The 14,602-nt window shown below is 52.5% G+C and overlaps 1 protein-coding gene across 1 annotated transcript; it reads right to left on the bottom strand.

Annotated features, from left to right (window-relative positions):
- Positions 1–566: 566 nt before the first annotated feature.
- Positions 567–14,106, bottom strand: MAU2 (MAU2 sister chromatid cohesion factor). The gene is made up of 19 exons (XM_071452024.1): positions 13,656–14,106; positions 13,378–13,395; positions 13,064–13,129; positions 12,513–12,608; positions 12,301–12,395; positions 11,478–11,505; positions 10,886–11,041; positions 10,325–10,471; positions 9,283–9,373; positions 8,917–9,020; positions 7,991–8,068; positions 7,301–7,366; positions 6,986–7,069; positions 5,935–5,984; positions 5,676–5,753; positions 5,028–5,139; positions 4,339–4,429; positions 3,372–3,499; positions 567–2,749 (listed from the first exon to the last, which is right to left on the bottom strand). Exons 1-19 carry the CDS (start codon positions 14,073–14,075, stop codon positions 2,675–2,677), a joined length of 1,983 nt encoding a protein of 660 aa, XP_071308125.1. The 5' UTR covers positions 14,076–14,106; the 3' UTR covers positions 567–2,674.
- Between the last annotated feature and the right edge of the window lie 496 nt (positions 14,107–14,602).

Consider the following 14,602-nt stretch of genomic DNA (forward strand, 5'->3'; position numbering starts at 1 on the left):
GGGGGCAGGGACAGGGACAGGGCCCCGTGCCGGGCATGAGGAGGGGCCGGCCCCGCTCGGTGACTCCGGAGCTGATCTGGGTCAGAGCGGCCCGGTCCGGTCCGGCTGCTCCGCCGGGATCAGGCCCGGTGGGATCCGGGGTCATTCCCATTGGGATTTAACCCTGGGATCATTCCCGGTGGGATCTGGGATCATTCCCATTGGGATTTAACCCTGGGATCATTCCCGGTGGGATCTGGGATCATTCCCATTGGGATTTAACCCTGGGATCATTCCCGGTGGGATTTGGGGTCCTTCCCATTGGGATTTAACCCTGGGATCATTCCCGGTGGGATCTGAGGTGATTCCTGATGGGATTTGGGATCATTCCTGCACGGATTTAATCCTGGGATTTGGGATCATTCCCGGTGGGATTTGGGATCGTTCCCGCAGGGATTTAATCCCACAGGTTTGGTTTCCCTTTTTCCTCTTTTCTTTCAAAATTCCAAGGAATTTCAGCTCCTCCTTCCCAGCTCTGCTCCATAAAAAAAAAAAAAAAAAAAAAAGAAGGAAAAGCTGCCACAAAAAGCTATTAAATAATTTAATATACAATGGTAAAAAGCTCTGTACATTGGAATTTCCGCCAGGAATTTGGGGATTTGGGAATTCCGGCGGCGGGAGGAGCCCTCAGGAGCCGGGATCAGCTCCGAGCTCCCACACCAACCCCCCCAGGATTCCCAAGGGATTTTCCGGCTGTTTCACCGATTTTGATGGATTTTCACGGGAGATCGAAGGCGGAAAATTGGGAATTTGGGGGAATTTTTGGGAATTCTGCTCCTTCCTCGGCGTCTCCGGGGGGTGGGAAAGGCTCTTTTCCCACTGGGGAATTCCCAAAGCTCAGCCCCAACCACAGCTCTCCGGAACTGGGATTTTTCCCCATTTTTTCCCCATTTTTTCCCCATTTTTTTCAGGGTTTTTCCCAAAGTTTTTGGGATTTGGCTGCCCTGGAAGTGCTCAAATGCAGGTGGGAGCAGCCTGGAATAGTGGAAGTGTCCCTGCCCTGGGATTGGGATCATCCCGAGGCTTTTCCAGCCCAAAATTTGGGAATTTGAGCCCAAAATTCCAAGCTGGATCTGACTTGGGCCTGAAATTCCAGAATCTTCTGGAACATTATGGAGTTAGAAAGGAAAATTTGGATTTCCTGGCTGGGATTTGGGGATTTCAGCCTTTCCCAAGCCAGGAAAATTCCAAGGAAAAAGATTCCAGGGAATTGTTGCACCCCAGAGGAAATAAAAGCTGGGAGTGTGCTTCCCGAAAAAGTCAAAACCTGGGAAAACTGCCCCAGTTCCTGATGAAAATCCCCAGATCCCAAAATTCCTGGGATGGCTCTGGCTCAGTGGGATCCCAAATATCCCAAAAAAACCCCAGGAGCCACTGGAATTTCCCATGGGAATTGCAGCCCCGGATTCAGGCTGGAAAATCCCTGGATTTGGGAATTTTGGGGGATTTTTTTCCCTGGTTTTTTTTGAGTTCCAATGGCACCAAGGATTTTCCTTAATCCCAAAAAAAAAAATCCAGAATAAAAACTCTCAATCCCCAAAACTTCCAGGTCCTTTGCAGACCTAAGACCAGGATTTCCATAGAAAAAAACCCTGGAAAATCCAATTTTTTTTGGGAATGGGACAAAAAAAACCTCATCCCTGGAATGAATTCCAGAGGGAAAAATTGAGGAATCTGGGTGGAAAAAAAATTCCTTGCTCTGGAAAAAGATGAGATTTGGGAAGAAAAAAATGATGGGAATGAGGGAATTTTAAAGGGATTTTAAGGGAATTTTAAGGTTCCTTCCCAGCCAGGTGGGATTAAAAATCCCCAAAAATCCCTGGCAGTTCCAGGGCTTTGGTTTTCCTCTCTCCAAGAATTCCAGAGTTCTCTTCCCTCCCCCTTTCCCAGAAACCTGGAGAAATTCCAACTGGGAAAAACAGCTCAGTTCCACCCCAGGCACTGCTGGGATCCTGGAAAAACTTCCAGCTTTTTTCTGGGATTCAGCATTCCCAGATTTCTAGGAGACCCAAAGGAACAGTGGGCTAAACCCAGGGAATTTAACCTGGCAAAGGGAACTTTGCGCCGAGGGCAAGGCTGGAATTCCATCCCAAACCTCTGGGTTGGGGTTTATCCCCAGGATTTGGGAATCCTTAAGGCACAGGTGGTGCCTTCAGCCTGGAAGAATTTGGGATCGGCAGGAAAACTCCGGCTTTGTCCCGGTCCCAATGGCGTGGGGAGAGCTGTGGCTGCGGGAGGGACGGCCCAGGAAATCCTGGAATTCCTCCTTCCCAAAAAAATGGGAACTTCCCCTCGGGGAATTCCAGCTGGGAATCCAATCCATGATTTCCTCATCCCCTCATCCCCGAGGATTCCCAGCCTTTCCTGGCAATTCCCGGCAGGATCCAACCTTGGGGTTCACCTGGACATTCCCACCTGGAAAAGCAGCTCCGGAGGCTCTGGGAATCCCTGGAAAATTCCTGGGTTTTTCTCACTACCAGAGGGAATTCGGAAGCTTTTCCATGGACTTTTTTTTGTTTCTTTTCCCAAGTTTTTGACGTTTCTTTTTTTTTTCCCCTCCCGGGATATTGTTGGTGGATATCCTGGAGTTTTCCTGGATTTTTTTCCAGGAGTTTTCCTGGAGTTTTCCTGGAATTCACAGCAGACTGGCCAGGCTGGTGGTGGGGCCGTTCTGGGCCTGGAACTGGACTGGGGGAGGTCCATCCGTCCACTGCAAGGGAAACACGGGATCAGAATCCCGGGAAAAATTCCCAGAAAATTCCCTCAGCATCTCAGAATTCCCAGGAAAACCCTCCCCACCCCAGGGATCCCCAATCCCAACCCCTCATCCCGCTGGGATTTGGTTTTCCAGGGGTTTATTTGGGATTTCGAAGCCAAAATCCCAGGAAAAATGGGAAAAATTCCCTCAGGATCACGGAATTCCCAGGGAATCCCAAATTCCACCAGGGAACCCTGCTGGGATTTGGTTTTCCAGGGTTTTTTTGGGGATTTCAAAGCCAAAATCCCACTGGGAGGGATTTGGATGATCCAGAGGGAAGAAAATCTCAACTTCTGATGCGACAGCACTAAAGAACCCTTCAAAAATCCCATTCCCCCCCTTATCCTGCTTTTCTTTGGGATATTTTTGAGGGATTTCTTTCTGGGAATGCCAATTGCAGGATTCCAAGGGCTGGGGAGGGATTTGGGTGATCCAGAGGGAGGAAAATCCAAAACTTTGGATGCGACAGCACTAAAGAAACAACATTTAGAAAAAAGTATAAAAATGAGGAGGGTCCTTTTTGCCACGGGCCATTTTGGGAATTTTGGGAATTTTGGGAATTCTGGGCTCTGACCGTGATCAGGTTGTGCTCGGGGAGGCTGCAGGCCTCGATGTGGTCCTGGAGCAGCTGCTGGGAGAAGTTCTGGTGCATCTGGGCGGCCTCGTGGGCGTCCATGGCATTGCCACACGCCTTGTTCAGGTCTGGAAAGGGCAGAGAAATCCTGGGATTCATCCCAAAAAACCTCCCCGGGGCTGGGGTCCGCACCAAAACATCCCAAGGATTCCCTGGGATTGTAGGGAATAAAATCCCCGAATTCCCAAGAATTCCTTAGGATAGCAGGGAATAAGATCCCAAAATTGCCTCAGCTGGAGGCAAAATCTGCCCCAGAAGTTCCACAGAGACCCTGAATCTTTCCCTTTTCCAAAGGAATTCTTGGGATTCCAGCCCATTCCCTCCCCACCGTCCCGGCAAGAATTCCTTCCCAAAATCCTCATTCCCATCCCAAATCCATTCCCCCGGAATTCCCATCCCTCCATGCCCTATCCCAAATCCATTCCCCTGGAATTCCCATCCCTCCATGCCCTATCCCAAAATCCTCATTCCCCTGGAATTCCCATCCCTCCATGCCCTATCCCAAATCCATTCCCCTGGAATTCCCATCCCTCCATGCCCTATCCCAAGCCCTCTCCAGCTCTCCTGGAGCCCCTTCCCGCTCTGGGATCAGCTCCTGGGCCTGCACATTCCCAGCCCTGGGATCAGCCCCAGGCTCTCCTTGGCATTCCCACCCTCCCCGAGGCTGTTTCCAGGTTTTCCAGGACAATCCCTGATCCCGAATCTCCCCTGGAGCTGCCCATTCCCATTCCCCAGACCCTTGGGATAATCCCCACGTTTCCTCTGTGATCCCCCCCTTGCTCAGGCTGTTTCCCCCCCTCAGGAGCAGCCCCACATTTCCCCTTCATTCCCAGTCTCCCAGAGGCTCCATCCCAGCTCTGTCCCATTCCCCACGCTCTCCCAGGCTGCTCCCAGCTCCCGCATTTACCCCGGAGCAGGGCAGAGGACCAGAGCTGCACGGACATGTCTGGGATCTTGCTGGCCAGCTGCATGGCTGGCACCACCATGTTGTTGCTTTCCTAGGGAAACCGGCAAAGGGGAAAATTGGCATTTGGGGATTTTTTTTTCCCTGCCCTTTCCAGCACGGATTGAGTGGAAAAGATGGAAAATTCCCGGTGGGAAATTGGATTTTTGGGTGGAAGGCAGGAAAACGCTCAAGATTCCCAAGGATTGCTTGGGATTGAAGGGAATAAAATCTCAAAATTCCCAAGGAATCCATGGTGTGCAAGGGAATAAAATCCCAAGATCGCCAGGGATTCCCTGTGACGGAAAGGAATCAGATCCCAAGGATTTGCTGGGATTGAAAGGAATAAAACCCAAGATTCCTGAAGATTCCTTGGGATTGTAGGGCAATGGATTCCCAAGGATTCCACGATTTCAGTCGGGATTTTTCTGGGGATCAGTTCTGGGAATGCCAATTTCAGAATTCCTGGGACTGGGAGGGATTTGGATGATCCAGAGGGAAGAAAATCCTGATTTTTGATGCAACAGCACTAAAAAAAACCCTTAAAAATCCCATTATTTCCACCCATATCCCAATTCCCTTCGGGATTTTTTTGGGATTTTCTCTGGGAATGGCCCTTGCAGGACGCAGGGTGGGGAGGGCTCTGCAGTCACCCTGTGGTTGCCCAGCACGTAGAAGATGTGGCCCAGCAGCACCAGCGAGCAGGCGGTCAGGCGGTTCAGGTCCTCGGCGTTCGACATCTTCAGCGTCTCCCGCAGAAAACGCCTGGAAAAACGGGAAAATCGGGATTGGAGCCCACCCCCAGCAGCCTGGGGTGACTCCTGCGAGGATGGAGGGGCAGCAGCTGGGATAAAGGAGCTCAGAGAAAGGGAATTCCTGGGCTTTCTCCTGGATTGGGCCCCTGGAAGGGGCAGAGCCCTGGGATGGGAAGGAACGGGAGGCAGGAGATTCCCAGGGCTTCCTTGGGATTCAAACCCCAAAATTCCCAAGGATTCCGGGGAACGAGATCCCAAGGATTCCCTGGAATTGAAGGGAATAAAATGCCCAAAATTCCCAAGGGTTCCTCGCGGTTCCAGAGAGTAACAGTCCCAGGTTCTCAGGTATTCCCAAGGACTGCAGGGAACGATTCCCGAGGATTCCCAAGGAAAGGGCTCAACCCCCACCACATTCCAGAGGAAATCCGTGGGAATGGGATGGACACAAAGCCTGGGCGTTCCCACTCCCATCCCAGAAAAGCCAGGGTGACTTTTCCAACATTTTCCCCACATTTTCCCCACATTTTTCCCATGGCTTGGACTCACTTGGCCTCGTTGTATCTTCCCTGGAAAAAGGAGAAGAGCCCTCGGATGTAGAAGGCTGCAGCCCGCAGACAGTGAGAACTATGGAAAAAAAACCATGGATACCTCAGGATCCCACCCAAACTCCCAGGAATTTCACCCCAAAATCCTCCCAAGTTTCCCCTTGGAGTTAGGTTGGATTTTTTTCCCCTAATTTGTTGAAAATCCTGCTGGAAATCCGTCATTCCCAGCCCAGAATGTTGGGATTTTTGGGAATTCTCACCTCACTGGGAAGTTGTGGTCGGGATTTATCCTTTCCAATAAACTGTAAAGCTGGAAAGTGGGAGAGGAAAAGGAAAAATTGATTTTCCAAGAAAAAATCAACACCAAAACAGTGAAATTCCACCCAAACCAGCCCATGTTTATCCCAATATTGGGAATTTTAGGCTTGTTTTGATGCCAAAAATCCAAGTTTTATCCCAAATCTCTTCCAATTCCACAGCATTTCCTGGATAATTGTATTCCCACGGAAAACTTGGAGCTGGTGGATCTGATAATGAATTTGATATCGGATTTGATTAATGAAAACCAGAATTTAACCAAAGAATTCACAAATTTTAAGGATCTTTTTTGCTCCCCGCATGAAGGAGCTGCTGCCAGCAAGGCCTGGACAGCAAAAATACCCAGGAAGAGCAGAATTTCAGGAATTTTCTCCACAGAAAACTGGGATTTCTCACTCCCTGACAAAGGAGCTGTGGCCAGCAAGGCCCTGATGGAAAAAATGCCCTGGAAAAGCAGAATTTCAGGAATTTTCTCCACAGAAAGTTGGGATTTCTCACTCCCCTCATGAATGAGATTCTGCCTGCAAGGCCATGATGGCAAAAATACCCAGAAAAAGGCAAATCCCAGGAATTTTCTCCACAGAAAAGCAGGATTTATGAGAAAAACTGGGGGAAATTGTGGGAATAATCCAGAACTTTTGGAGTTTTCCAGCCAATTTCTCGGGAATTCCCACTCCCTGATGAAGGAGCTGCTGCCAGCAAGGCCTGGATGGCAAAAACACCCAGAAAAGGGCAAATCCCGGGAATTTTCTCCACAGAAAACTGGGATTTCTCAACCCCTGATGAATGAAACTCTGCCAGCAAGGCCCTGATGGCAAAAACACCCAGAAAAGGGCAAATCCCAGGGATTTTCTCCACAGAAAGTTGGGATTTCCCACTCCCCTCATGAATGAGATTCTGCCAGCAAGGCCCGGATGGCAAAAACACCCAGAAAAAGGGAATTCCCAGGGATTTTCTGCACAGAAAAGCAGGATCAGGGAGAGCCCAGCTCACCTCCTGGTGCCGATTCCCCTCCCGGATGTAGACGCTGGCCAGGTTGGTGACAATGAACGCCCACAGCTCCTGGTGGGTTGTGAGCTGGAAAGGAGAAAATTCCCAAATATTTCACTCTTTTCCTCACGATTTGCTCGTTCCCATTAAAAAATCCTGGCTAAAAAAGTCACACGTTGATATTTTGATGTTAAAAATCCCCCCCACCCCGATCCAAGGAAAATTGTTAATAAATAATGGAATTAAGGAAGGTTTCCCTTCTAAATTCAAACTGCCATCCTTAAGTTTCCAGGAGAAAATTTGGGAATAAAATCTCACCCTCAGTGCTGTAGTGAATTGTGCTTCTGCATTATCCATGCAGTTGACAGAGATGCAGTAGAGACCCTGGAAAAGAAAGGATATTTTTGGGAATGCAGCCCAAAACATTCCCAAATCCATGGAAATATTGGGATAACAGCAGGAAAAAGGGAGCAACAAGTCTCAGGTGTGGGGAAAATAAGGAATTTCCACAAAATGTCCTTTAAAATAAATTATTCATGGGGAAAAAACTTAATTTAGCTAAAAAATCTTTATTAAAATTGTGGAAAATTCAGTATTCCCTCCGAAAACCTTTCGCCTTCTATAATTCCCACATAAAGCCATCTCCAGTGGGCACAATTGAAATCCCTGGATTTCCCCTTTTCCAGCTGATTCCTCCCAAATTCCCCTCCCTTCATGAAGGAACTGCTGCCAGACAAGGCCTGGATGTCAAAAACTTCCAGGAAAAGCCAAATCCCAGGAATTTTCTCCACAGAAAAGTGGGATTTTTTCTCTCCAGGAATTGCTGGCGCAACTTAGGAGAGTGGGAAGCGCCCCTGCCCGCCCAAGCCATCCTGGAATTCTGTTCCCACAGGGTTCCAAGGTGGGGATGAGCTCCCCCAGCAGCGCAGGGTGCAGCTCTGTCATTCCCAGGGAATCTCCGGAATTCCGGGGCGGATGCAGAATTCCCAGCTGTGACCCCAGACTCACCAGGAGCGTGTGCAGCTGGGCAGCGTGGTTGGAGAAGAGCCTGGGCGACTGCTGGCACAGCTGGCAGACCTGGGAGATCTGGGCAGGAACACAATTCCCCACTTTTGACCCTTTTCCCTCAGTTTTACGCCCCAAATCCCCTCCTTGCACCCCTCACGGACGCAGGGATCTGCAGTCCTGGATGAAAGGGGAGGCTGGGTGTGCTGCCAGCACAGGAAAAGGGATTTCCTCACATCCCTCCCACATTCCAGCTGCTTTGGAAGGGTTTCCTCCAGCCCCTGGGATTCACAGCCACGGATCCCTCCCGAAACGCTCCAGGAAAAGTGGGATAAAACCTCCCAAAATCTGGGATTGGGGTGAGTTTCAGGAGACTGAAGCAGGAGGCTGAATCCCTGCCATTCCCAGCACATTCCCAGTAAAGCTGACAGCAGGGATTGGATGATCCAGGCCCAGGATGGACTCCCTGGATTTTAAAATTATTGGAAAAACAGAAAAAAAAAAGTGCAGTTTCCTCTGGAACAACCCAAATCAACAGGGAAGAGGAGGAAAAGCAGGAATGTGAAAAACTGGGAAGCATCTGGACAAGGCAGGAACCTGAAGAGGAAGGAGCCACTCTGGAATTGATGGAATGGGAAAAAACCCACTGGAATCAGCCTGGAATTGGCCCCAGGAAGGTGTGAATCCAACCAGTCACTGATTATCCCACGATCAATCCCAAAGTGCCCTTAAATGAACATTCCAGGTGAGCCAATCCCATTTCCCAGGTCCTGAGCCCCGCCAAGGCCGGCTGCATCCATGAATAACCCAGCAGGAATTCCCACCTGAGCCCAGAACTGCAATTCCCACGTTTTGGAGGCTGTTCCTGCAGAACATTCCCATTTTTGGGAGCCATTCCCAGCCGGGAAATGCTGGGATCCCCACGTTACCTCCTGCAGGGCTGTGGCTTTGTGTCCCGTGACCAGCCTGCACATGATGATGTGTTCCAACAAAATCACTTGGAATGAGGACAGGATGGGGCTGCAGTCCAGCACTGGGGAAGGAGCAGGAGCAATTCCATCAGGGATTTATGGAATTATTCAAATCACATCCAAAAAAAAAACCCCAACAAGTTGAATTTGTACTCCAAAGCCACCACCCAGCCTTAAAAGCAGGGTTTAATCTTAGTTTTAGTTTCAGGCTGACCCAGCAGCTCAACAAGGCTGTGGGATGGGTTTAAATGAGGAATAAATAATGGGATTTCCCAAGATTTCCCTGGAATGCAGCTGAATGAATTCCAAGCCCTTCTTCCTTACTTTTGAGCTTCTCCAGCTGCATGAGGGCTTTGTCCGTGTACTTCTGGGCCTTCTCCAGGTAGCCTGCCTGCATGGAATGCATCACTGTCACCTGCAGGGAAGCACAGCAAGGATTATTCCCCTCAGCAATTCCCCTGGACGCAGTCCCCACGGCAGAAATCCCTGGAAAGATCCTGGAGCGCCCCAGGACAGTGGGAGGTGAGACTGAGAGGGTGGGAATGGATGATTTCAAAGCTCCTTCCCACCCCAGCTATTCCATGATTCCCAAAATTTATCTGTGCAGAGAGGGAAGGGCTGGGAATTCACAGAATTCCTCAAATCCCAGACTTTTTACCAAGGATTGGAATCATCTCCAAGAAATGGAACGAATTCCTTCAGCAATTCTAAGCCCAGCTCTTCTCATGTTGATAGAATTAAGCCAAAGTGGTTCTGCTTTGTACAAATGACTTAATTTTCATCTGAATCGGGTATTGATTAATCAATTAATGAGTTATTATTTAATTAATTCCCATTCCCAGCCTGGAATCTCCACGCACACTGAGCATCACCCCTGGACGCTGAGGCAGAACCAGCACCAAGCAGCTGAGAAAATAAGGCCAAAGTAGCCTGATTTGTACAAATACCTCCATTTTCAATTGATTGGGGTATTGAATAATCAGTTAATTAATTATTTATTAGCTGATTCCCATTTCCAGGCTGGAATCTCCACGCACACTGAGCAGCCCCCTCAGCACCACCCCAGGGACATTGAGGGGAAATAAAAGCACCAAAGTTGATAAAATCAAGCCAAACTGGCTCTGATTTGTACAGATAACTCCATTTCCATTTGAGTCAGGCACTAATTAATAAACCATCTAACAATCAATTAATTAATCCCCGTTTCCAGGCTGCAATCTCCTCACACCCTGAGCTGCCCCCTCAGCATCAGCCCAGGGTTGCTGAGGGAGAATCCGCCCGCAGCAGCCACGGGCCCCATCCCTGCTGCCCCCAGAGCCCTCGTGCCCCCTCGTTAATTGGCAATTAGTGGGCAAGGAGCTCTCACCAGGTAGACCAGCACACACATGTGCTCCTTGGGCAGCCAGTGGAAGAGGTCTGCGGGGTTGCTGGGCAGGATCTCGTCGTCGTGCAGGGTGGAGATGGTCTGGATGCACTGCTGCAGCTGCTTCAGGCACGGCTTCACGCTCTTCACCTGCCAGCACACACCGCCCCGGGTTCCTCACATCCCCACTGCTGGGGAGCTCGGGAGAGGGGAGCCTCCCAGCTGAGTGCTAATGCCCCAATTCAGGGGGTTGGCTTAGGGCTGGTGACCCCAGCACTTCATGGGGGTGAACGGCACCAAGGATGCTCCAAATATCCCCAGAATCCCCCAAAATTCCTTTGTTCCCTCCCACACACCAGGGAAGCAACAGAGACCAGTATGGATATAAAAATACCATGGACAACATCTCCGAATTAACGTGATTTCCTCACTTTCCATTGAATGTGGGAATAAAACCAACAGGAGTTTGCTTCAATTACCAAAAAAAACCCCAAAAATCCCCTCAGGGCTGATTTTTTATGGAATATCCCCGTCCCAAAGTCCCAGCTGGAACGTGGCACGCACCTGGCCGGCATCCAGGTAATGTGTGACCTGCAGGACCAAGAAGAAGACCCTGAGGGATTCCTTCTGGATGGGGTTGCCCTGCCAGTTCTCCACGATCTGCCCACACAGCGTCAGCAGCGGGTGCACCTCCTGCAGCTTCCTCTCCATCAGCAGCAGCTGCAATTCCAAGGAAAATCCAGGGACGTGTGTCAGGATAAACCCTCAGGGAGTGACAATTCCCCTGGGAAACGGGGCTGCCTCAAGCCTGGAATTGCCCAAAGCCCGGCTGGAGCTGCCTGGGATAGTGGAAGCTGTCCCTTGGTCCACCAAGCCAAACAATTCCAGGGATTCCCCAATTCCAGGGATTAGGATCAGAATATTCACCTGATTCCCACAGCCCTTTCACCCCACCAGCTTTCCCATCCCTCGTTACAAAAGCTCCAGTGAAAATTTGCAACAATCCTTTTGTTTTTCCCAGAAAAAAAAAAAGAGAGGAAAAAGCTGGATTTATCCTCAAGAATCCTGATCAACCCTCCCACCAACAAATAAAAAAAATCCTCTAGAATTTACAATTAAACAGGAAATAATTTATTTTTAAAAGAGTTCCACTCACCATCCCCTTGCTGAGCAGAAAGAGGGCTCTGGAATGAAAGAAAATAAAGTTAAATTCCAAAAGAAATTATTCCATCCACAAAGAGAAAAACACCAGGAAAAAAAAATCTGCCTTTTTCTCCCTCTAAAAACAGAGGGAAAAAAAGGTTTAAGGGAATTGATAGAGGAATTCCTGGGGAATTGGGGGAGGAGATCCCATGAAATTCAGGGATGAAATCCCAGGCAATTCAGGCAGGGAATCCCAGGGAATTCAGGCAGGGAATCCCAGGGAATTCAGAGATGAAATCCCAGGGAATTCAGAGATGAAATCCCAGGGAATTCAGGCAGGGAATCCCAGGGAATTCAGGCAGGGAATCCCAGGGAATCCGGGCAGGAATCCCCAGGGAATCCGGGCAGGGAATCCGGGCAGGGAATCCGGGCAGGGAATCCAGGCAGGGATCCCATGGAATCCAGGCAGGGAATCCAGGCGGATCCCCATGGAATCCGGGCAGGGATCCCATGGAATCCGGGCAGGGAATCCCAGGGAATCCGGGCAGGGAATCCCAGGGAATCCGGGCAGGGAATCCAGGCAGATCCCCATGGAATCCGGGCAGGGAACCCCAGGGAATCCGGGCAGGGATCCCATGGAATCCAGGCAGGGAATCCGGGCAGGGAATCCGGGCAGGGATCCCAGGGAATCCAGGCAGGGATCCCATGGAATCCAGGCAGGGATCCCATGGAATCCAGGCAGGGATCCCATGGAATCCAGGCAGGGATCCCATGGAATCCAGGCAGGGATCCCATGGAATCCGGGCAGGGATCCCCGAGCAGGGCAGCGCTGTCACCTGGTGTACTCGGAGCCCACCACGCGCGCGTACTCCGCCCCCACGCCCAGCAGGTCGCAGGCTGACACCAAATCCTTCTCCAGCGTGTGCAGTTGCTGAAATGGGAATAACAAATGCCATGAAAATCCAGCATTTGCTCCACGAATCCCAAAAAAACGCCAGGATTTTTGCAGGATTTTTCCCCCCAAGGAACTGCTGCTCCAAGGACTCACAGCCAGCTGGAAGAGCAGCCTGCAGTGCCAGTAGGGAGTCTGCTGGGAGATCTGGATGGCTTTGCGCAGCAGGGGCTTGGCCGTGTCCACGGAATTCTGCAACACAGACGCCCCCGGTCACCACAAACCCGCATCCCGGAATCCCACAGCCCTGGAATTCCCTGGAAAACCACGCTGAACCCTCCAGGGAGGGCTGGGAGTGTTGGAAGCAGTAAAAATAAAATGGGAGAAGACTGGGGCTGCTGCGTCCTTGGAATGTCCAAGGTAGGGTTGGATAGGATTGGAGAAATCTGGGATTTGGGGAGGATTGGAGAAATCTGGGATTTAGGGAGGATTGGAGGAATCCGGGATTTTGAGAGGACTGGTGGAATCTGGGATTTGGGGAGGATTGGAGGAATCTCGAATTTTGGCAGGACTGGAGAAATCTCGGATTTTGGAAGGACTGGTGGAATCTGGGATTTGGGATAGACTGGAGGAATCTGGGATTTTGGCAGGACTGGAGAAACCCAAATTCGAGGGGCACAGAGGGGTTTTGGGGGGGTTTCTCTCACCTCCTGGCAGTAGAGCTCCGACAGCAAACTGGCTGCCTCAAACTTCACATCTTCAAACTGGGGGATCTGGCACCAGGGTTAAGGGAACCACAAGATCTGTGTGGAAAACAGCAGCAAAGCCTCCAAAAACCCTCAGGAAAATGGGGATGAGATGGAATTTAAGGTCCCTTCCAAGCCAAACTCCGTGGTTCTGTGATGAAGCAGATTAAAACACCCATTCCATGCCCCCACCCCCAGGCCCTTGAGGTGTTTTGGGAGTTTCCTCGGAGCTGTTTGGAGCTTGGAGCCCTTCCTGGGTCCTGGGAAAAGGATACCTGCTGGGATATCAGCCACTGCAAGAGAACACAGCGGGTTAGGCTGGCACTAACACCCTCCCCGTCCGTGCCAGGAGCCTCCCACCGCCCCCTGCCCTGCTCCTCATCTTTTCCTGCTGCCAGGACCCCTCGGCCGCCCCTCCCGCTACTCTTTACCTTCTCCAAGCGCCCAAACCCCCGTCCCCACCACCCCCAGCCCTTTCTCCAAGCAGCGGCAGCCCCCGCTCCGCCCTTCCCAAGCCCCCCGTGCCCCCCAGGGCCATCCCAGCCCCGCTCACCGCCTTCTCCAGGTGCCCGCGGGCCTGGTCGCCGTTGCGGGTGTGGTGGTAGAGGACGGAGCCGAGCTGGAGGTGCGTGCGGGCCTCCATGCGGGCCGGGGGCTTGCGGGGCAGCACGGCCTGCAGGCAGTGCACGCACAGCCGCACCTTGGGCGGGCTGGACGTGCGGAAATGCTCGGCCAGGCCCAGCAGCGCCAGGTACCACGACTCGCCCGCGGCCGCGCCGCCGCCCGACCCCGAGCCCGGAGCAGGCCCGGCTGCGCCGCCACCGCCTCCGGCACCTCCGCCGCCGCCTCCGGCACCACCCGCGGCTCCCGCCGCCTCCCCAGAGCCGCTCCCGCCGCCTCCCGCCGGCTGCGGCGGCTGCTGAGGCGGCGGCGGCTGCTGAGGGGCCGCCGCGCCCGCCGCCACCGCCGCCATCTTGGGGCCGCCGACAACACCGCCGCGAGGCGCGGGGCACGACGGGACTTGGAGTCCGAGCGCCTCAGGCGCGGAGGGGAGGTGGGAGTTGTAGTCTGCCCTTTCGCACCGATCGGATGCGGGGCGAACCGGGGAATGACCGTAGCGTCGGAGCCACCAGAGCGGGGTGGTTCGGCCGCCCCGCGAGCGGGGGTCGGTGCGGCGGGAGAAGCGGGGAGAGCGGCGGGACGGCCCCTTGAGGGACTACATCTCCCAGGGGCGCTTGCAGCGGCGCGGCCCCCGGCGCGGCGCGCCCGGCGCGGGGCATGCTGGGACGGGGGCTCCAAAATGGACAACCACAGGGATGCGCCAGGTACGGCCCGGCCCGGGCGGCTTCCGCCGCTCCCGGCTCTGCCCCGGCCCTCCCGGGGCTCTGGCCCGCTCCTCCCGCCTCGCTGCCATCCCCCGGCTCGGCCCCACCGCCCCCGGAGCTCCGGGAGCCGGGGGTGGGGGTGTGCGCCCGGGGTGGGGGTGTGCCGGCAGAGTCG

This window comes from Agelaius tricolor, unplaced genomic scaffold, assembly GCF_023055355.1.
Source record: "Agelaius tricolor isolate 1412-34295 unplaced genomic scaffold, bAgeTri1.0.p SCAF_33, whole genome shotgun sequence".
Classification (NCBI taxonomy): Eukaryota; Metazoa; Chordata; class Aves; order Passeriformes; family Icteridae; genus Agelaius; species Agelaius tricolor.

Excerpts from the sequence above, each read along its gene's own strand:
- MAU2 (XM_071452024.1), bottom strand. The coding sequence starts at position 14,075 with ATGGCGGCGGTGGCGGCGGGCGCGGCGGCCCCTCAGCAGCCGCCGCCG. Across the intron at positions 7,070-7,300 it reads AATTCACTACAGCACTGAGG|CTCACAACCCACCAGGAGCT; the intron begins GTGAGATTTTAT and ends TCTCCTTTCCAG. Across the intron at positions 2,750-3,371 it reads CCGAGCACAACCTGATCACG|TGGACGGATGGACCTCCCCC; the intron begins GTCAGAGCCCAG and ends TTTCCCTTGCAG.